The sequence below is a fragment of the Cucumis sativus genome, chromosome 6, assembly GCF_000004075.3.
Source record: "Cucumis sativus cultivar 9930 chromosome 6, Cucumber_9930_V3, whole genome shotgun sequence".
In the NCBI taxonomy this organism is placed as follows: Eukaryota; Viridiplantae; Streptophyta; class Magnoliopsida; order Cucurbitales; family Cucurbitaceae; genus Cucumis; species Cucumis sativus.
In genome coordinates, this window is record NC_026660.2 from 26,642,833 (window position 1) to 26,660,008 (window position 17,176).

Sequence of the window (17,176 nt, forward strand, 5' to 3'; positions counted from 1 at the left end):
TTTATCGCCCTCTAGTGGGGGGAAATAACATTTTACTGGTTAAAAGCTCAAAAGATTAGACGAATGATCACTAAGGCAAGAGAAGAAGAGACAAAGCCAGAGAGAGAGAGAGAGAGAGAAGAGGGCGGAGGGTGGAGACGGAGGAGCGGAGGGCGTTCCTGTCGTTGGATTCTGAAAATTTGAGCTCGTTAGGGTTGTTGCAGGAGAATGGGGGAGCAGAGGAACCGATGGAACTGGGAGGTAACCGGGTTTGAGCCAAGGAAGCCGTCTTCTTCGTCTTTTGAGCAGGATGATCAGCTCAAGTCAGGCGCACCTTTGATTCGGAGGTATTCAATTTCCTCATCTTCAGCTTCTCCACGTTTCGAGCTCTCAAAACACTCAATGGTCACCAAGGTTCAAAGATTGAACGACAAAGTTAAGGTACTCGGGTTTAATTCTCAATTGTTACCGTCAACTTCTTCTTTTTCTTTTTCTTCTTCTTCATTTCTCTTGTTGCGAGCGAGCTCCTGAGTTGAGTATTCTGCTTGTATTTGTTCTTAATTGTTTTGAATTTGATGGTAAAAAATTGGCATTGCGTTTAAAATGAGTAGCTAGGAGGTTTGAAAAGTGGCATTGGTTAATATTGCCGCCACTACGAAGCTAAAATTTTTGGTGGAATGGAGTGTCTATTAGTGAATTCGATTTACTTGCTCCTACGAGGGACATGGCAGCATGCTTCTAATCCATATATCGACTAAAATTATCTCCTGGGGCCGATACAATTCCTTATATGTAAGTGAATGTATGCATGGTTTGGTCGTGTGTGCTCGTTGCAATCACAACAGTCAACTGCGGTGTGATGAATGGGCGGTCACAAAGTGGAGATTTTGGAATCCTCAGCAGCTCTTGGTTACGATTTCCTATTCATTTTCAGACATCCGTTAAAGAAAAATATTTGATGTAAAAGCACAGGAGGAGTTCCACCTTCGTATTTAAGTTGTCTGTACAGAACTTGAATTTTCTATGCGTTGGACGCATTTCATAAGTGTGTGGCAGATTCAAGGTTTTCTCAAGATCTTGAATTTATTCTTGATTCCTTATATGGGGCTCTAGACATTAGCTTTCCTGTTCACGTGGTTTTTTTACGTATATTGTTTTTGAATTTGGAGCCATTTTAGGTGATAATACGGGCCTCTGTATTGGCCCATTTCATTTACTCGCTTAGAACTTTGTTGTTTATTCAACAGCTAGCTAAAGAAGATTACTTGGAGTTGAAACAAGAAGCAAGTGAACTGCAGGAATATTCAAATGCAAAACTAGATAGAGTTACTCGGTATCTTGGTGTTCTTGCAGAGAAGACCCGTAAGCTAGGTAAGACAATGAGCACTGCAGCTTACATATTTTCCGTGTTAAGTTCCTTGTCTGTAGATTTTAAAACACGTAAGTAACTCGATGTTACGAGATTGAAAAATTATTGTTGTTTGTAGTCTTCCAAATTTGAGATGATATGAACCACACAAATCTGCTTGATTTTTATTTTGGTTTTCCTTGTTCAAATGCTATATATCTATTTGAATTCCTGTTTAAGTAAAATTATTGGTAGCTTTTAAAGTGTTCTCATTTCTGATTATCAGATAGAGTGGCCATTGAAACTCAGGCTAGAATTGGTCCACTACTTGATGAGAAAAAAAGGCTGTTTAATGACTTGTTGACAGCCAAAGGTACACCCACTTTTCATGAGTTTTACTTCTTATGAATTTGACTTTTAAAATTTATTCCTTGTTCGGTAACCATTTTGTTCTTAGTTTTAGTTCTTGAAATTTAAGTCTTAACACTACTTCCATCTCCAATTTTCTTCTTTTGTTATCCACATTCTAGAAATGGTTTTAAAAAACCAAGTCAAAATTTGAAAACTAAAAAAAAGTAGTTTTTGTTTTTGGAATTTAACTAAGAATTCAACTATTGTATTTAAGAAAAATGCAAATCTTTGTATGAAAGAGAAAGAAAATAGACTTAATTTTCAAAACAAAAACAAAAAGCGAAATAGTTACCTAACAGGACTTTAGTTCTTACAATAACCGGTTTATGAGTTTCAGGGAACATAAAAGTTTTTTGCCGAACTAGACCACCCTTTGAGGAGGAAGGTCCTTCTGTTGTTGAATTTCCTGATGAAAGCACAGTCCGCATCATCACCGGTGATGATACCATCTCTAACCCCAAAAAGGATTTTGAGTTTGACAGGGTTTATGGACCTCATGTTGGACAAGGTGAAAGGAATGTGTGTTCTTCCTACCTCATCTAGTCCTACTTGTGCTTACCTATAATTATTTATTTAAATCATGATATAGATATACTTGAGTTGTGTTAATGTATCTTGGATTGTTATTACACATGCAGCCGAATTGTTCAGGGATGTTCAACCTTATGTGCAGTCTACGTTGGATGGGCATAATATTTCTGTACTTGCCTATGGACAAACATTCTCGGGAAAGACACACACCATGGTTTGTTTCCTGTCTCCCTCTATTTGACATATATTTTTCTTCCTTCCACTCTCGCCAACAGATATAGATGTTTCTTAATTGTGTCATTATGCATATGCTAATATGAGTACGTGATTTTTTTTTTGAGCTAGGGCTGTTATGCTAAATTACTACAGTATTTTGATGCTTAGGAATGAAATAATTTTTTTCTTTTTTTTAGTACAACAATTGAGGGATGAGGAATTGAACCTCCGACTTCTAGGGAAAGAGGCCATGCCAATTATTATTAACTAAGCTCACTTCAGGCACTTGGAAATGAAGATTAATTGTGTTTATCTGGCAAGGATTGTTTTTTTGAGGATGCTTGAGTGTTAAAGATATACGTGTTTGGTATTATAGAGTTTATTTGTAAGTGTTGATTTTATGGAATCAATCTATATTTCATTAATTACTTAATAGAGATACAAGCCTATATATAACCATAGAGAAATACACTTAAGGAAATAATATCAAATAATATCTCCAGAATAATATCTCCTAAGAATAATATCTCCTAAGAATAATATCTCCTAAGAATAATCTAATTATATTAATAGTAAGGACGTACATCATGCCTTTGTTATTAACTACTTCAACATATCCACTTAAATAAATTAATATAGCATTCCGTCCATAAAGCAACTAAATATATATTATTTCGACAGTTCTTTTAGCCTATTCTTATGAAAAGATCTCAAAAGTTCATTTTAAACATCAGTTTAAATTGATCTAATTTCATATTTTCTGCTCAGCGTGTTGGATTTGTAAGAACTTAATTTACCCAAGTAAAATGTAATTGTGCTGTTTTGAACTAGTTGAATTTGATTTCAATTTTTCCCAGTATCTGAGGATGCTAAAATACAATACAAACTAATATTCATTTTGCAGCCTCTTGTTAGAATTTGTATTGCTGAACTCGATTTGTTACTAAACGAAAAAGGGGTTAGGGTCAGAGAAATGTTGAGAAACAAGTTTAGTTTAGATGTTAAGCTATTTGTTAAAAAAAAAAACTAGCCAAAAGAGCGAGAAATGTAGAAAGGTATATGTAAAATTATATTTGTAAAATAATTTTGTCAAAATCAGATTCTTATGGGATACCAGATGATTGCTGATTCACAAGATCAACATTTGTCCACTCTCCCAATATTCCTTTTCGCAGTAATTCAGGAACTATGAATTATGATAACAAATGGACCGAGTATATTGAGGAAAGAGGGATGGAGGAGGGATCATCTAGAATCAAGCCAAGGGATAAAAAAAGGTTTACTATTGGGATTCAGTTTTAAAATACAGTAATTGCATATTTTTTGAAAAAGTAATAATCATAATAATTAGCCAGTCAGATCCTGTAAGTGGCAGTTAAACTTGTACATCCGACTACTGTGTTCACTTTCTGCAGGGATCTTTAAAAAATCTTGCCATCTCCTCCAACCATAGACACTGTGTCAGCAAATATTAAGTCCCAAAATAGAAGCTTTGCAACTTCTAACCACCATAAAACCGAAAAACCACATCTGCAATATGATGTGAAAGTGCCAAACAAACATTACACCATCCATACGCAAGCCATAAACTCATACTGCAAATGGTTAATGTCTCCCATTCTTTTTTCCACATAAGAGGTGTTAAATGGGAAGTAGTAGTTTTTGATACTACTGTTAAGACTAGGAGTGTGGTAGTTGTTGTTTTCCCACCATTTCTTCTATCCATTATAAAATAGCCAAAAACTTGCAAACACACAAGCTTGGTTATCAAATGTTTCTGGTCTCAGTGTTTGTCTTTGGCATATGTACTTTTATGATCTGATCTTACTATCAACCAATTTCTGAGCATATTGTGCTTGTTTTGTTTTTTCAATTTATTATTTTTCTTGCCAGGAAGGATCCAGCCATGACCGTGGTTTGTATGCCCGTTGTTTTGAGGAGCTGTTTGATTTAGCCAATTCTGATTCAACCTCTACTTCTCGATTTAAATTTTTTGTTACTGTCTGTGAGCTTTATAATGAACAGGTTCGTTTCCTTAGTAAATTTCGTTCTAAATTGCTTTGTAGTTTTAGACTCCCTATTTGAGCTCTATGCAATAATCTATTGAATCCCTTTCATGTTCTTGAAGATCAGGGATTTGCTCGCCGAATCAGTTATCGCTTCAAATCCCCACGTTGATTCACCAGAGTTGTTTGCTGGACTTGTCCAAGAAAAAGTAGATAACCCATTGGATTTCTCTAGAATTTTGAAAGCAGCATTTAATGCACGGGGAAATGATTTATCAAAGTTGAATGTTTCTCATTTGTATGGTTTGAACCTGGTTCTTTTGAATTTATTCTCTTTTCTCCGCTTCTTTCTTTTTTCTGTTGGTATCATTTATGGACCTGGATAAAAAAGAACTGCCTAATGTTGAATGGCACAGTTTTTTGGTTACTTGATGTTACGTGGGTGAGGTAGTCGAGCCCAACTCTATCTCTGTCATACTTATCAAAGAAATCTTTCTCAGTGATAACCTAGTGGAGTTATGCATGTCTTCAGTCTAGATGTGTTAAATTCTGATTTTTTATCCCTATTTTCTTTACATAGAAAAACGTTCAAGATGCACCTAAAAAACATTATATTGGTTTTCATGTTTGCTTTGTATGCATAACTACTTTGGATGTTTATTTTCAGTATTTCCACTGCTTGTATGTTCACCACCTCACAAGGTTTTGAACTGGCTATTACAGGATTACCACAATACATGTGTACTATACCAACCTGATCACCAGCGAAAATACGTATAGCAAGCTTTCTCTTGTAGACTTGGCTGGGAGTGAGGGTTCAATTACGGAAGATGATAGTGGAGAGAGGGTCACAGATTTGCTGCATGTCATGAAATCACTTTCAGCGTATGTTTAACTTAATCTTTTCTGGATGTGGGGTATTTTTCTTCTAAACTAATTTTTTTGTTTTTTTTCCTTCAAGTTTTAGTTTTAGTTTTTTTTCTTCTTTTTGAAAAAAAGAAAAAAAATTAACTGGATGGAACTTTTGTTTCGGTTTTGAAAAAAATTAAATTTTGAGGATGTTTGTTGTTTTTTTTTTTATTGATAAAGTGACAAACAAACCAAGGGACTAGTTTTTCAAAAGTTTGTTATTTCTTGTGATTTTCATCATATGTAATTAATGATGAAAATAGATTTAAATTTATTGTATGCCAATCTCAAATTACATTGGGATTTGATGAAAATCTATAAATATGTAATGGTGGTTGTTGATCCACGGAATTCAACTTCTTTTTAATAAAGAAATCTTTACGTATGCCAACCTCACTGCAGATATTATGATATGCTTTTGTAGGTTGGGAGATGTTTTGTCATCTTTGACTTCTAAGAAGGAAGTTGTTCCGTATGAAAATTCAGTGCTCACGAAATTACTAGCAGACTCAATAGGTAAGGTATTCTTTTTGGTGTATGAAGTTGTTTTAGGCTGGAATCATCAATTATGTCATAAGGGTTGCAGGGTTTAATAAAGTTTGGACTAGATTATGCTGCAAATCATTACATTTTCTCCAAACAATTTATTATTATTATTATTATTTGAAAAGGAAGAAACTTTTAGTTTCATTGATAAAATGAAAAGAGACGAATGCTCAAAGTACTAAGAAACCAAAAGAAAAAGTTCCCAAAATTTCCCGATTGAGTACATAGAAAAGAAAAGGACTAAGCAAGAGAAATAAAATTCCATATCCCCAATGAAGAAACTTTTCTTGTAAAGACCGTTGAACTCTGACAAACCAAAGCTTTTGAACCTTTGAACTGCGATGGGAAAAGTTGATCGAGAAGGATATGAAGACTAATGCTCAAAGATACAAAAAACTAAAATAAAGAAATAAAAAGTATCAGACTTGGAAGAATAAGATCCCAACGTAAACTCGAACATATCAAAGAAACATAAATGAAAAAACAGCATACTTAGGAAGAAACTGTAAAAGCATCCCAGTTATGATAGATGTCTTGAATTGAGGTCCCCTCAAAAGATTTGGAGAGAAAACAGCAAGATAAGGCTTTAAAGAGTCGCATCAGAGAGAACTTGAAATGAATCATAAAAAGTACGCTGGTTTCTTTCCAACCAAGATTCCAAAGATTTAAAAGAATGACATTGACGGTGTTCACCCAAAACAAATCAACGGCATAAGAGCTGTGTAGCATTCCTTTTCAATGAGTTTGAGAAAATCCAGCTGATATTAAAAATATAAAATAATAACCTCCAGCAGTGTTGAGCCTAAACTTACTAAAAAAATGTGATTATGTGGTACTCATATTACTAAATGAAAAGTTTTCTTTTCAGGCTTATTGCCTGTTCTCACCTCAAACAATTTCATTTGCTTTCGATTTTTCAATTGGTGGTTTATATCATCATCTGAAGGCTGCTGGAATGAGTTAGTCTGGTGCCTTTTGCTTAATTGGTTCAATTAATGCAGGTGAGAATTCGAAGACTTTGATGATTGTCCACCTCTGCCCAAATGCTTCAAATCTGTCAGAGACGCTATCATCATTAAACTTCTCTGCAAGAGCACGGAATGCTGTATTAAGTCTTGGAAATCGAGATACAATTAAAAAATGGAGAGATATTGTGAGTATGAATATATTTTATTGAATGTGGTCACATGTCTAGATGATTTTCAGTACAATCATCACCTAGTTTGTTGTTGAATGAGATATCTTTTAACTTAGAGGAGTGCTTCTTAATATGAGGTGCCAAGTTTTGTGGAATGGGCTTGGCCTGGATTCAGTTGTAATTTTAACCTTAGAGTCTTCTTTGAGAGAAAATTTCTAATCAAAGAGAAAGTTATAACTTTAACATGGAGTAAAATCAAAATTTAAGCTAGGAAAATTGCTCATGTTTGTATTTGGTCCGCGCTTAAGAGTAGTGGCGGAACCCAAAATTTTGTTGATGAGGCTTTATAGTTCAATAAAATTAATCAGGAAAAAAGATGTAAGAAGTGAGGCTTGGTCTGTATGACAATTTTACCGCTATTTTACCACTGAGCTAGGTACTGGTATTACTCGAGTCCTTAGACCTATACTAAATCCACCGATGTTCAGGAGCTGATCTGAAGTCTTAAATAGTGCTTCTAAATATCATTGAGTTGATTGGCTGAACAGTAATAGGTTGGAGGCCTGTGAGAATGCGAACGCGAATAATATTTCATCACTATTCCATTCATTATAGTCATCTATATAGAAAAATATGGGAGTCCCAATCTTATAGAACATACATTTTGTAGTTAATGATGATCACTAGTTGCTAATGGGCTTCTATAACCGAGATATTAGGACTAATTGCTCCTTTTCGTTGGGAAGTGTTTTTGTAAGTCCCTTGTGTATTCTTTCACTTATACTAACTAAAGCTTAGTTTATGTCAAAAGAAGAAAAATAAAAAATATACTTGGATCAATAGTACAGTAAATCAGTGAAATTTGTTTCTTAATATATATATGCCTGTTCATACATATCATTAAGTCAATAATACAATAAATTACATTATGCAATGTGCGTCATTGGTGGGACAACTGTGAGATTTAAATGGAAGTATTCTAAGAATATGTCTTGTTCATATTTTCATGTCCTACCAATTTCTTATAGGCAAATGATGCACGTAAGGAATTATATGATAAGGAAAAAGAAGTTCAGGATTTGAAACGAGAGGTTTTGGAACTGAAAAATGCACTGAAAGATGCTAATGACCAGTGTGTTTTACTCTTCAATGAAGTTCAGAAGGCGTGGAAAGTTTCTTCTACTCTGCAATCAGATTTAAAGGTTCTCAACTTATATTTTTGTAAACAATTATATTGATCATTGTAATCTAATTTTTGGTTACACATCCCAAACCCCTATTTTTATTTTTTACATGTAAATTATAAAATGTATAGTTTAGGATGATTGAAGTTAATCTGGGTTTTGGGATCTATAAACACACTTCTCCATTTCCAGTCTGGTCGTCTCATAAAAGATGTCTTTATGAAGAAGCCCAGATCAACATTTTGTACAATTATGTTATAGATCCCATTGGAAGTTAAAGAAAATTGGATTATTATTTTAATTCATTTATATCAATTGATTGACATTTTATGATGCTAAGTATATCCTGTTCTTTTACAAATGACTATCTTGATATGTTTTCCATTAAGCTTTCTTTCAGGCAGCATTATTGCTTTAATTTCAAAATAATTCAGTCATTTTTTGTTCACACGTTGATGTTAGTTCTTGTCACATTACTTCTTCAAGCAGCAATATAACTGAGTTGTGTTCACTGTTCTATATGATGCAGATGGAGAACATTTCACTTGCAGAAAAACTCAAGACAGAAAAAGAACAAAATGCTCAACTTAAAAATCAAGTTGCTCAACTCTTGCATTTGGAGCAAGAGCAGAAACTGCAGATACAACAGAGAGATTCAACCATTCAGACTTTGCAGGTTGGTTTTTCATTACATCAGCACTCCTGACCAGAATAATTTGTAAGTCCATTAGTTTTGAATTGATGGAAATGGTATAACTCTTTTTTCATGTAGTCGAAGATCAAAAGCATAGAGTCACAAGTGAATGAAGTTAGATCGTCATTGAGCACAGAACCATCCAAGGCCACTGGAGATAGCATGGATTCTTCTGCAGTAAGCAAGAAGCTTGAAGAGGAGCTCAAAAAACGTGATGCTCTAATAGAGGTCTGTTCTCTTAAATTCCTTATCGGTGGATGGGTTTGATAAGAATGTTGTTTTTCTATTGAACAAGAAGTCTTTCGTAGATAAAATGAAAAAGAAAAAGCTGTCTAAAAGCTGTCTTTAGATCACCCTAGCAAGAGCCATCATGAGTTGACTTAGTGATCAATAAGGGTTGTGAGTTTGATAAAGAAGTTAGAGGGAATAGGTTCAATCAATGACGACCACCTATCTTTAGCTGAACATACTGCAAATGCTGTAGGGTAATCTTTTCTTATAAAGAGCTTGTTTTTCTTCAAATACGTAAAGATTCTCCATTTCTTATTATGTCTTTTTGCATTTCGAGCATTAGCCTCTTTTCACTATATCAACAAAAAGTATTGTTTCTGTTTCTTTAAAAAGGGTAGATTCCTTTCTGTTCGCAATCCCTAAGCTATTGTCTTTGGTGATGCCAATCCGTAAAATTTGAACTTCTTGGATAAGACAATTATTTCTTAATAGGTCGAGGATAAGAGTAAACATGCTATAGATTAACTGCATGTTTCATTATGGAACGTTTTACCCGTGGAGTTTTAATTTTTCTTGCTAAGTTCCTAGAGTTCTGTACTTTCATATTGTTTTGGGCTTTCAGCTTATTTTTCAGGTTTTGGTGTAGATCTAGCTAGTTTGAATTCAATTTCCTATTCCTTGGCTAGTTGACACTCTCATGCTCCAGTTAAGTCATTTTGTACATGAGTTTTAATTTTTGCTGTTTTTGCAGAGATTACACGAAGAAAATGAAAAATTGTTTGATCGGTTGACAGAGAAAGCATCTTTGGTTGGATCTCCCCAGGTAAACATATTCTCTTGGAGATCTGAATTCACTGGGTACAATTTTAAACTACTCGTGATTCTTGAATTTTCTGCTTAGTTGTTTGATTAATTAAGGTTTGTTGTTCTCTTGGAGCTTCCATTCGTACGTTCATTGGGTTATTGTCTAAAAGTCTGGCTAGTGGCGTTCACTGATGATTATTGGATGAAGCATGCAATTTCTTGACATTTTATTTTATTTTATATTTTTATTGTAATGAATAATCTAACCTATTGAGAAAAATTGAATACACAATTGCACAAAAATAAAGCCCGCACAAGGCAGGTAAACTAAAATAAAGGCGTTAATTAGGTACAAATAAGATGCCTATGTAATCACAAAAAGACATTGTCACCGAAGCTCAAAGAAAAACATAGATTTTTAACAAGGGAACATAAATTGTAGAAGATCTCTCTTGTCTCTAAAGATTCTGTTATTTCTCTCACTTCAAAAACCCTTCAAAATAGCACAAACTTTGACCTGCAATAAAAACAACCATTTCTCATGGAAAGGCAAATGGAGGAGAAGATCTTCAATATTTTCACTACAACCCCAAGAGCTGGGAAAACAACAACGTAACTATTGAAAGCAATAAACACGAAACCAAGGCTTACGTGGAAACCTGAGAACCGGGAGAAAAACCACGATGTTTTTAGTTTTATTATTTTTTTGATAAATACAATGATACAAATGAGGGACTTAAATAAAATGTAAAGAGCAAAGAAGAAAAGGAAAATAAATATTTATGGTAAGGTTTCCATATATACAAATTCTAACAGTAACACCAGGAAGAAACAAGTTCAAACAACAATTGCAAAGTATCATTTCTGGTGGATAAGATCAAGGCCATGTGTTGGTTTCCTACAAGGAATGCAACAAAGCTCCATAACCCTAAGTCCTTACTTGAACAGCATCTATTCTAGTGGTTTTACAGCTGCGTCCTTGAGTCCTATTAATACAACAAATTGACAATGCGATAGACATTTGATCTGTAATTTTATCTAGAGAGTTATGGCTATCATCATCATCTGTTGGATTTTATTTATATCCAGATATTCAATGGTATTTCCACAAATCATATGGCTTAAGAGAAAATAGAAATTTAACTAGTTATGTTACTTTAGCTAGTCTAGTACTGTTACCATGCTTATTTAGTATGTGGTATTTTATGGGCTATTTCAATTGTTGTTGGAATTCTGTATAGTAGACTGTAGTGCGGTATTACTTTTATTGACGGTTTTATTTATTTAATTTCCAGTTGCCAAGTACATTACCTCAAGGTTCTGGGAATGTTCAACCTCAGGATCCTGGCAGGTATTTAGTAAAATCTGAATTTTGTAAATGGTTTCAGTTCTATTACTCATTTACTTGCTATTTCATAAATGCTGTGAACTCCCTGGTTGCTAAAACAGAAATGATACCAATGACAAGAGTAAAGGGAGCTCGATGGCCATTGTCCCTTCTCCATCAGCTGTAGATAAAGCTGAGGGGAATCTTGCCTTAGTTAAATCTGGTTCTGACAAGGTTAAAACTACCCCAGCGGGAGAGTATCTCACATCTGCTTTGAATGATTTCGACCCAGAACAGTATGACAGCCCTGCTGCTATTTCAGATGGTGCAAACAAGCTTTTAATGCTGGTATGTATACGTTTAATTTTAGAGGGGATACTAACTATTGAATTCTAGTCTTATTGCTTAAATATTATTTATAATATCTTCATTTATTTATTTTCATCAAAACCAATTATTCATAAACTCTTTAAATGAAAGAAATGTTATTGATGTGGATATGAAAGAAATGCTAACAGAGATCCCTTTAAATGGACCCAAGGGGAAAGGTTTTTGTCACACCTAAACTAAAATATTAAATTGGAAAATAATTAAAACAAAAAAATAAAATACAGCCACTCTAAATTCCCAAAGTAGCCCTACATCACTCTTGTTAGTTAAAGCTGGTTCTGATTAAAAGTTTGAGAACCTTTTGTTTGAAGACTAGAAAGTTTCATTAGTTAGCAGTAGTGCTAAAATCAGTTTTGTTGTGGGGTATGTTTCTCTGGTGGGAACATAGGACAGTATACTACAAACTTTTGTATGAGGACTAGAAACTTTCCTTCCATCTTGAGGTTGATCATGATTACTGGGGTATAATGACAGGAACCTTTTAGTCAATTTATTGGGCATAAATCTTGCAGGTGCTAGCCGCTGTTATTAAAGCTGGTGCTTCTAGGGAGCATGAGATACTGGCTGAAATAAGAGATGCTGTTTTCTCTTTTATCCGTAAGATGGAACCAAGAAGGGTGATGGACACTATGCTTGTTTCACGAGTTAGAATATTGTACATAAGATCTTTGCTTGCCAGGTCACCGGAGCTGCAATCCATCAAGGTTTATAAATCTTCAACGTGTTTCCATCTTTCTCTTCTCTGAATTACATTTTCTTTGACTTTGCATCATGTTCGGTCCTTGTATCTTTTCAATTGCAGGTCTCTCCTGTTGAGTGTTTTCTTGAAAAGACAAGCACTGGACGTAGTAGAAGCTCCAGCAGGGGTAACAGTCCAGGTAGATCTCCCGTCCGCTATATGGAGGAGCAAATCCAAGGCTTTAAAGTGAATCTTCGGCCAGAAAAGAAGTCCAGATTTTCATCAGTTGTATCCAAAATTCGGGGTCTTGATCAGGTAGAGCTTTTGTTATCATTTTGATATCTTCTCACCTACCTGAACTAATGTGTGGTGATAATCAATATGAATATATTCCCCTTTCCAAAAGAGATGTCAAGAAAAAACTGTTATGATCGTTCCTGCACTCATGCTGTTGGGCCAGTGGCAGGAGACGAATTGGGAAGTACTTCGTTCGACAATTTGTAATGCATATTATCTTGAAATTGTACTCTCTTTAGTTCCTCCCCCCCACCTAGATAATCTGCTCCCAACTTTCTATATTCTGATTCACACTTATCTAGGAAAATAATGGTTTTCTACATTTTCAGGATTTCCATCATATGTTATTATTCAGTTGTGCTTATTACTTCGAACTGTATTGAACAGGATTCTTCGAGGCTGCAAGTGACTGCTGGAAAGCTGAGGGAAATTAACGAGGATGCAAAAAGCTTTGCAGTTGGAAATAAGGCTTTGGCTGCTTTATTTGTACATACTCCAGCTGGCGAGCTGCAACGTCAGATTAGGTCATGGCTTGTAGAGAACTTTGAATATTTATCTGTTACCGAAGATGATGCAGCAGGAGGAGCAACTGGTCAGCTGGAACTTCTGTCAACAGCAATCATGGATGGTTGGATGGGTGGACTTGGTGCTGCAATACCTCCTTCTACGGATGCTCTTGGCCAGCTTCTCTCGGAGTATACAAAACGGGTCTATTCTTCCCAATTGCAGCACTTGAAGGTGCATTATGATCTTATTTTGAATCTTTTCTTGAAAAATCAAAGTTGCTTGGTCTTGTCTTTAATGTCTCTGAAAATTTATTAAATTTACTTTTGATTTGATATGTCAATTGCTCAGAGTAAATGCTTAGAATGATTTTTTCATCGTGTTATTGCTTATGAAAATAAAAAGGTGTTTTTTTTATCCACTCGAGTGAATTTAGGAATCCCTTTTAATCACCTCAGTTATTTGAGGATGGTAAATCCCTCTCATTTTCTTTGAGTCAACAAAAGTCATTTTTTAAGCTATAAGCCTCAATTTCCCCTTGTCACCAAATTCACGTCAATAAATCAGATTTGGGCCAAATTTCATCGAACCACTTGCCTATCATCTTAAATATTTCATGAGTTTAAAATCACCAATGTTCTTATTTCATATTTTCTAAAGAAGAATATGCACAAAGGAAAAAGGAAGAATCCTGGCCGATACCAGTTGCTGTCTTGTTCAGAAAAATAATGCTGCTCTTTCATGATTGCTGCATGGGAACCGTAAAAATTCCACCACATTCTGGTCCTTTCACTTTAGCACATCAAACGGGATTTCTATTTTTTGCACAAACTGTACCTTCATTAACGTTGTTCTTCACTTGGTTGAAGATTGATGAAAAGTTTTGGTGGGGTCAGCTGTTTAAGAACCTGGATGTATCTTATATTCCTATGTAACTCCCCTACTAACTTTTACAATCTCTACAGGGAAGTGGTAACAGACCATGATATTTTGGACATTTATGTACATTTTTCTATTTTATCAGGACATTGCTGGCACCTTGGCTATGGAAGAGGCAGAGGATGCACCTCAAGTTACAAAGTTGCGATCTGCTCTTGAGTCAGTCGATCATAAGAGAAGAAAGGTACTTCATACTTGATTGACCTTTGTTGTTTGCACGTCAAGTAACAGGAATAATTTCTATTTCTCTCTTCTATATAATTGGTTAATTTATTTCTTGTGATGAGATTAACGCCTTAAAGAACATATTTCCAATTTTGGTGGCATTTGGCAAGAAACAAATGTCTCTCATGCTTTCTTTCTTTGTCCTGCTTTTCCAAATTGGTTCTACTCTGCAAATAAACACTTTCTGTTAATGCTAAATAGCCAATGTTATCGATCATGTTGATCTCATATTTCATTAGTTAGTACAAATGTTTTAGGCTACCGGTCTTATTAAAATATCATAAGAGGGGTAAGAAGGGAATGATCTTTCTAATGGGGAGACTTCTAATGGTGGTAGGGTGAGTTGGTGGGAACCACAGTTAGTTAGACAAAAGAGGAAGTACAGGAGGGAAGGGGAGTCAGGAGGCTTAGAGGGTTACTTTCATTTTGGTAATTGAGTCTTCTCGAGAGTAAGAGGAGAGTCCTTTGCTTCTGAGTGGGGCTGGGAATCGTATCTTGCCTTAGGGCAATTGTTCTTTAATCCAATAAGACTCCTATTATCATCTATCGATACCTATCAAAATGCAAAAATTTAAAAATGACATAACCTCTAGCTTTCATTCTGCAACTGCTAATTTGTCAATGTTATCTTATCTATTTAACTTTTTTCATTCTCTATTACCCTATATTTGAACATATTCTGATATATAAAACAAATGTTGTCAGATTTTACAACAAATGAAAAATGATATAGCTTTACTTATGCTGGAAGATGGTGGTTCACCAATCCAAAATCCCTCTACTGCTGTTGAAGATGCAAGACTTGCCTCTCTCATTTCCCTCGATGGCATTTTGAAGCAAGTGAAGGTAATCTACTGCACAAATCTCTTTCATTCTCTTTTTTTGCTTCTGTTTCAGTCATCAAGCATTTACGAAGATGTTGATTCAAACAGGATATTGTAAGACAAGCCTCTGTAAATGCATTGAGTAGAAGTAAGAAAAAAGCACTACTTGCATCACTTGATGAGTTTACAGAACAAATGCCTTCTCTTCTTGAGATTGATCATCCGTGTGCCAGGAGGCAAATTGCAGAAGCTCGTCAGATAGTTGAGGTATATGAATCTTTCAAATTTTGTATCAGTTTGTACAGCATGTTTTCTTGTTGTATGGATTAATTTGACGGCTTTTTATTAATTTATTTATTTTTGTCTATATTTGAAATTCAATTCGACTCTTGTCATTTGGAGATTGGGTAAAAAATTAAAATAATTGTTTGTTGGTGTTGGTGTGGAACTATTAATGCTGACAACGGGTTAGGGTGGGAAAATCTCCATTTGTTGTAAGAATTGGGGCGGGAAGGGGAATCCCTACAAAACATTTGTTGTTAACTCTCTCATCATTATGGTATACTTATTTTAGAAAATAAATTCAATCAAGTACCAGCTTGGGCCCTTGGCTGAATTCTTTCAACACTAGACGTTGGTTATCAAGGACTTGGTTTTGTCGTTGCGTTTCAAAATTGAGAATTCTTGTCATTAATTGCTTCTTGTTGAATGGATTTGTCACTCCCATTTTTCTATAATGGTGGTTGATTTTTTTTTGTTTTTTGTGGATTTCTTATGAGTGTAAGTTTGATTTTTATTTTAAACTTTGATAAAACATTATCAATTCCCTCTCTTTTGATCACAACTTTAAAAACATTTCATGATAGACACGGATAATATTCTATCATGGTCTATTGCAGTCTTTCGTAGATAGATTGATATTTTGCTATATTTTATAAATATTTTAGTTCATTTTGCTATATTTAAAAATAGCCCAAAATATAATAGTACTTATTCAATATCTTTGAACATGTACCATTTTGGATATTGAACTTTAACAAGATTTAACCGACTTTTTCTTTTCTTCTAAAATATCATTTACCGAATGAACCTCAGATGTAAAATAAGAAGTCTTTTGACACCTTGGAGGCGCATAGCTCCTTATCTTGGATGAATCTAGTACATTAGTTGGGGCCTGGATTTATCATACATTCATCTAATATTTTTTCTAATCTTATTTACTGCAGTTTACTCCAGAAGAAGATGACATCTATCAAGCAACAGCACACAACCGCAGACTGTCAGTGGACTCGAGTTCTGGTGCAGAAACTGATGTAGCTCAGTGGAACGTCCTGCAGTTCAATACAGGCTCAACAACTCCTTTTATCATCAAGTGTGGTGCAAACTCAAATTCAGAATTGGTCATCAAGGCCGATGCCCGCGTGCAGGAACCAAAAGGTGGTGAAATTGTGAGAGTTGTTCCCAGACCATCTGTTTTAGAAAACATGAGCTTGGAGGATATCAAACAAGCATTTTCCCAGCTTCCAGAGGCTCTCAGCTTGCTTGCATTGGCAAGAACTGCAGATGGAACCCGAGCACGGTATTCTCGACTGTACCGAACTTTGGCCATGAAAGTCCCATCGTTAAGGGATCTTGTCGGGGAGCTTGAAAAGGGGGGAGTATTGAAAGATGTAAGATCATGAACACGAAGTTTGTGGATGCCCATTCTTTTGGTAGCCATACATATTGCTTTGACATGCTGCTGCCTGGCTTGTGTGTTAACATAATTTTTGAGAAAACTCTTGAGGTTGGTTGTCCACGATATTTAGCATCGTTGTATTGTAATTTATGTGGTCTTTGTTGCTCTTAGCAAAATCTGTATTTGTAGACAACTACCTCCACACTTCCACATCTCGAATTGATTGTAATTCTTGTTAAAATTAATGTCATTCCCCCAGAAATATTATCAAAATGTCGATAGAGAGAAAATTTTGATTGTCTTTTATATCTTTTAA

General features: G+C 35.0%; 1 protein-coding gene across 1 annotated transcript; it reads left to right on the forward strand.

Annotated features, from left to right (window-relative positions):
• On the forward strand, positions 1–17,166 carry LOC101204058 (kinesin-like protein KIN-14A). Its single transcript, XM_004143398.3, has 23 exons — positions 1–420; positions 1,227–1,350; positions 1,614–1,700; positions 2,076–2,246; positions 2,377–2,483; positions 4,379–4,510; positions 4,614–4,789; positions 5,215–5,376; positions 5,825–5,916; positions 6,948–7,099; positions 8,113–8,286; positions 8,798–8,944; positions 9,041–9,190; positions 9,945–10,016; positions 11,293–11,348; positions 11,447–11,672; positions 12,227–12,418; positions 12,517–12,708; positions 13,078–13,428; positions 14,219–14,317; positions 15,064–15,204; positions 15,291–15,449; positions 16,409–17,166. Exons 1-23 carry the CDS (start codon positions 208–210, stop codon positions 16,862–16,864), a joined length of 3,831 nt encoding a protein of 1,276 aa, XP_004143446.1. The 5' UTR covers positions 1–207; the 3' UTR covers positions 16,865–17,166.
• Positions 17,167–17,176: the final 10 nt, after the last annotated feature.

Coding starts and splice junctions, on each gene's coding strand:
- LOC101204058 (XM_004143398.3), top strand. CDS start 208: ATGGGGGAGCAGAGGAACCGATGGAACTGGGAGGTAACCGGGTTTGAG. Junction 7,100..8,112: donor TTAAAAAATGGAGAGATATT/GTGAGTATGAAT, acceptor AATTTCTTATAG/GCAAATGATGCACGTAAGGA. Junction 11,673..12,226: donor CAAACAAGCTTTTAATGCTG/GTATGTATACGT, acceptor TAAATCTTGCAG/GTGCTAGCCGCTGTTATTAA.